This window comes from Nuphar pumila, chromosome 6 (genome assembly GCF_984573655.1).
Source record: "Nuphar pumila chromosome 6, dmNupPumi1.hap1.1, whole genome shotgun sequence".
NCBI lineage: Eukaryota > Viridiplantae > Streptophyta > Magnoliopsida > Nymphaeales > Nymphaeaceae > Nuphar > Nuphar pumila.
The window spans coordinates 89,728,090-89,733,569 of record NC_143254.1 but is presented as its reverse complement, the minus strand read 5'-3'; the positions used below and the strand labels follow the sequence as shown (position 1 = coordinate 89,733,569).

At 39.9% G+C, this 5,480-nt stretch overlaps 1 protein-coding gene across 3 annotated transcripts; it reads right to left on the bottom strand.

Moving 5' to 3' along the window:
• Nucleotides 1-2,682: 2,682 nt before the first annotated feature.
• LOC149835102 (methyl jasmonate esterase 1-like) lies at nucleotides 2,683-5,088 on the bottom strand. 3 transcript variants are annotated; one of them, XM_090010400.1, is made up of 3 exons: nucleotides 4,709-5,088; nucleotides 4,434-4,580; nucleotides 2,683-2,973 (listed from the first exon to the last, which is right to left on the bottom strand). In XM_090010400.1, the coding sequence occupies exons 1-3, from the start codon at nucleotides 5,075-5,077 to the stop codon at nucleotides 2,695-2,697; spliced, it is 795 nt and encodes a 264-aa protein (XP_089866526.1). In that variant the 5' UTR covers nucleotides 5,078-5,088; the 3' UTR covers nucleotides 2,683-2,694. The 3 variants fall into 3 exon arrangements, with proteins under 3 accessions (XP_089866526.1, XP_089866527.1, XP_089866528.1); XM_090010401.1 differs by having other exon boundaries at nucleotides 4,434-4,562; XM_090010402.1 differs by lacking the exon at nucleotides 4,434-4,580.
• Between the last annotated feature and the right edge of the window lie 392 nt (nucleotides 5,089-5,480).

The following is a 5,480-nucleotide window of genomic DNA, read 5'->3' as shown; positions in this document are numbered from 1 at the left end:
AAAATAAGATGAGAGAGAATTGTTTACGGTGGTTTGGACATATTCGGCGAAGGCCTAATGATGCTCCAGTTAGAAGGATGGAGAAATGAGAAAATATATTAGTTAAAAGAGGTTGGGGTAGGCCTAAGAAGACTTGAATGAAAATGATAGGAAATGATATAAATGCTTTGAACCTCACCGGGGACATAGCATTAGATAGAAATGATTGGAGGAGAAGGATTCATGCGGAAGACCCAGAATGATTTTCTTTTTTGGTTCATATCACCGACCCCAATTGTTTTGGGATGAAGGCGTAGTTGTAATAGTTGTTGTTGTTGTTGCATGTAAATTTCTCTTATCTTGTAATTATTTACACTAAAATGAAGTTGTGCTTCTTCTTCTATTACATTGCCTCTTTTCTTAGCCTACGTGTCTTGACTCTAGGACACAACTTTTCTAGAGACTTTTGAGTAGACTCCTGTAAGTGGGATGCAAACGGTTCAACTAATCAGATATCGGATAATCAGATTCACAGTCGAATGGAGAAAAATGTTCATATAATATGGAGATTTGTTTACATGTGACAAATACAATTATCCGTCAAATCAAAATATCTTTTAGATTCAATACCTTTTTGTCTTTAGATTCAATACCCTATAAATGTGATCTGCATATGCTTTTTGGTAGAAACCAACTTTTGATTGCCAAAATCTGACATTTACGCATGTTATTTATATGGTACCAAAATCGATGGCTATAAATACATCAATTTTCCAAGTTTAAACATACAAGATTTTTTTATGACAAGAAACTCATGCTGAAGAGAGAAAAAAAACCAGGTGGGACCCCACAACCACTGTGCGTTAGGTGGCCTACCTTCGAAAGCTACAAACACATTTACTTGAATGGTGAGATTTGATAAATGGGGTGCACGATCATTTGAAGCATATATATATATATATATATATATATATATATATATATATATATATATATATATATATATATCGCGGAAGAAAGTATTGAATTTGGTTGGAGACCCAGCTGCCACTTGCAATAAATATAAAATTAGATGGGCGGCAGTTGCACTTGGTGTTGACGTTTCTTTTAATTCTGTTTTGTAAAGCATACGGACTGAGCCAATCCTTTAATATATAGCTGACCTTCCTTAAAAAATAAATATATATAGATAATTGGACGCGTGTGATTAAAAGGTACATTGGCTAATAAAGAAGAGGGTGTCAATGCGTCAGCTTTATTCAAAGCTTAAATGGGGTATAAGCTTGGACAGTCTAAGACAAATTGGTAAATTCTAATTTGTTGCCTTTTATGTTTACAAAGTTAGGTTTGACATGGAAAGATATAAGTTTTAGGGAGTAGACAGTTGGAACTCCTCTCTGTTTCAAAAAATCAGCATATTATTGTATCCCCATTATCCCTTCTCACCGGAGCTTCTCTAATCTCCATACCTTAAAGTAGTTGCACAATTGCAGCCTTTTTTTCTTTTCTTTTTTAAATAGGCAAGATGTGGTTAGGCAGACCACCACTAGATACACAAACATACCTTGGGATTTGAACTTGCAACGTCCCAATACAAGGTGACGTCTACTCACTGTTCCTACCAAACAAGTGGAGCCCTCAGTTGTTACTATTGTAGTCTGTCATAAAGAGGAAGGAACAACTAAGCCTAACTGACCTTCACAAGAGGACTTTCAATCTTTCAAACTTACAAGGAGAGAGAGAGTTGCATTGCAGGCATTCAGCAGGTATATATTAAGTCAATTTCATGCCTATATCGGATGCATACATTTTTAAAGGTCTATTGCTCATGTTTCAGACTGAGCCTTCGGATTGAGGCATGTGCAGAGCAAAGTAAAAAAAAGTATGCATTGGCTTGATCGATGATGTGTGGTGATAACACAACACGCGATAAGCAATATATTGTCATTAGTACATCGCTTTGTAGCGATACAAACGTGAAGCATTGTTTGGTTAAACAATGCCAACGGATCAGAGGATGTTGCTTTTGAAGATTTGGTTAAGGACTTTTCGGCTTACAAAAGTTTTTCACACTTAGTGTTTGAACGCATGAGGGTATGTATAGATTAGGGCAAATTACCTCAAGGATTACTTTAAGTAATTTCAACTGAGTATGGTGATTCTGAGTTAAACGAATGAATGTCTAGGCACCGACAAATGAGTTTGGGTGATGTTGTTCGCTATGATATTCAATTATCGATTGGTCTTTGGATTAGAGACCCTTGTTCCTTCAGTGGTGAGGTTTTGCTATAACGTGCATATGAAATTGCAGTACGCAAGGCTAAGACAAGTTTATGCCCTTTTTGAAAGTAATAGTTGGTATGAAACGGCTATACACAAAGTGAGTGGTCACCCAATATTTTTTGTTTAAAGAATGGACGATCACACTTCAGCACACCCCCTTGCGACCCTGACCCTTGCTGTCCTGTTTCATATCCTTTTTGGTTTAATTTGTATCCTTTTGGTTTAATTTGCCATATGCTCTTTTCCATTTAACCCTCTTCTTGAGAGAGAGAGAGAGATTGCAAGTTCGAAACCTTTTGTTAAGTAGTGTTGTTCAATAACTGTTGCAAAAGGAGAGAGCTTTAATTCCGTTAGCTTAAAAAAAAACGGTTATACTGGAGTAACACTGACACCAACAAGCTTTATTAGTAGAGATTCATCTTCTTTAGGTAGCTATGGGGTTTCAGCGATATGGAGGAGGTGATGGCAGAGGTCAAGAGGCTTTGAGAACATGGGCATGTGATCAGCACCTTCAATCTCCACCAGTTGATCCACAGGGTTCATCTCTATCATCCAACGTTGGAAACTCTCTTTGATTACTTGGTCATCTTTGCACACCACGTATGCTCGCTTTGTACGCCCATACTTCACCTCGGATACGAAATTCTCTTTGGAAAGATCTTCTCTGTAAAATGGTGCTGCTCTTTTCAGTATTGTTGCCAAAGTGTAGTCCTACAAATTAAGCCCCAATACATTAATGAATCCAATGAACCTGCACATGCCTAGAAATTACAACACATTCCCAAATAGTAGGTTTTCTCTGAAGTTTTCATCATGGACATCGGGTCTGGCAGCCCGGGATTATCAATGGGTGAGGTTTGTGTTGGCTACTGACTAGACCCAAACCCAAATACTTGCGTATGGGACGAAAACTTCAAACCCAAATATTATTTGGGTTGACCCGAGTGAGATACAGGCTGAGTTTGAGATATAATTTTGCATGAATATCCGACACAACCCCATGGAACAAAGTAATAACACTCATCCCCAATCTTTATACCCTTCCTTCGGATTTCATTGATGCAAGTTGTTTTGATCAAATAGCTGACTCCATTGATGTGATCTCTGCCATTTATTTAGTGAAGATTGATATTTAAATTGCTGAAATTAGACTCGTGTGTGGGAGTTTTTGCGATTCAAAAATCAACGGTTGAGAAAACACAAAATTAAGCGTTTAAAAAAAAATCATGTTTTTTCATTCAAAAAATACTATCCAAGTTTCTATTCTTATAAAATAGACTATGCTGAATCCATATATAAGCTGGAAGGTTAGATTTGATCAAAACAACTTGCATCATAAGATTTAAGAGGGGTATGAAGACGGGGGATGACATAAGGGTGTGAGTGAAACTGAACTCGTAAGATACAAGGTTGAGGACCTGAATATGATTGACCGGATATGAGACTGCATGCATGACCACCATTAGTACATGGTTTGGGTGAGAGATGTAGTTTTGTTTGGCATGCAACCAGACCAACCAGCCCTGATTTCTCAATAGTCATAACATCATATAGTACTTGCTCACAGAGATATAACTTAAAAGTGGGTCGTGTAGCCCCCATGGTCAAGTATTAGGCATATCCAATTTCAAATCCACCTGATTGAGTATTAGGCAACCACTTTTTGAGTTTAGATTTGTTTTATAGTCAAGTTGGAGTCTGGATCGAGTGCAATCACATGGCACAGAAAGCACCTGATTGCCCTCCATCAGGCCTTGGGCCCCACAACTGACAGGCACGGTCACCAAGATGGAGGGTGATCAGGTACTTAATGCACAAATATTTGTGCAATCATATTTTCTAGTTAAATAATTTGTTTTTCTTGTATAAATTGAGTTACCAACAACATGCAATGGCACAAAATTTGTGCATTAAGCATCTTATCGCCCTCCATCAGGCCTTGGGCACCACAACTGACAGGCCTGTTCTCGAGATGTAGGGCGATCAAGTGCTTAATGCACAAATATTTGTGCAATGAGTCCATCAGCTCTACTCGCACTCGGGGCTAGTGCTATGTGGCTACTTCTAAACTTTAAGAGGCACTAGATATGCTTCTACAAGAGCTTGATCCCCCACAAGGCTCAGGCTTAGCCACAAAGCCATAAGTGAGTGCAAAGTTAGGATGATTATACCTCATTGGAGCAATTGTTGTACAAGTGGATGAGCAGGAATCTTGGGCCGAATTCAAGTGTTATCGGGAGAGTCTGCGATGCGTCGTTGTCGCGTACGAAGCTCGAGTCGTCCCACGACTCAATCCGATCCTTTTGAACAAAGAAATACTGTTTGGCATGTCAAAGGACAGAAAATATCATGACAGACAGAACATTTTTTCCCTTATTTATTTATTTTCAATACTAAAGAAGAATGCTGGCATGTAAAAGAAGATGAGAGAGAGAGAGTCAGTCACGTTGTGCAGAAGTTGAGAAGGTGGCATTGAGGGTTTAGGCATGAAGGCAGCAACAAAGACGGCAGCAGCAACCTTTGCCGGAAACCTGTCTGCAGCAAGGGCGATGCTGAGACCACCGAGACTGTGGCCGACCAGCACAACCCTTTTATTGTCAGAAATGGACTCCAGTAGGTCCATTAGGGGTTGGCTGTACTCGGCAAAGCTGAGCACCTGGTCTGGCTTTGCTGGATCGATGCCTGACGCCCGCAGATCCAACGTGATCACCTCATGGCCAGTCTCTCTCAACAAGGAGGCCACCTTGAACCAACTCCACCCTCCATGGCAAGCTCCATGCACCAAGACGAAGTGGTGAATCTTCCTGCCCTCCATGGCTTCTTTAAGCTTGCTAGCCTTGACTGTATACAGAGGCCACACATGCACTCGTTACTTTAAAGGATGGTAGCCCCACGATATGGAGTGATGCCATTTTTTATATTTACACCGAGAAACCGCCCACAGAATGAGAGACCTAGCTGCACGGGCTCTGCCTGCCGTACTTTTGGTCGCTGTTCTCTTATCATAAAATTCCGTACGCTTACCTCTTGACCGTGGAGTCACCACGCTTTCCCTTGCGTAAGGGATGACGCCCATGGGATGTGAAGCCATTTATATCTTTTATTTCACTTATAACTTGTGTTCTATTTTTCCCAAATTCAGTATGACCACATGTATTTCTGATTCTTTTCGAATTTGACTTGGATCCGGATCCAACCTCACAAGATTTACTGTTTGC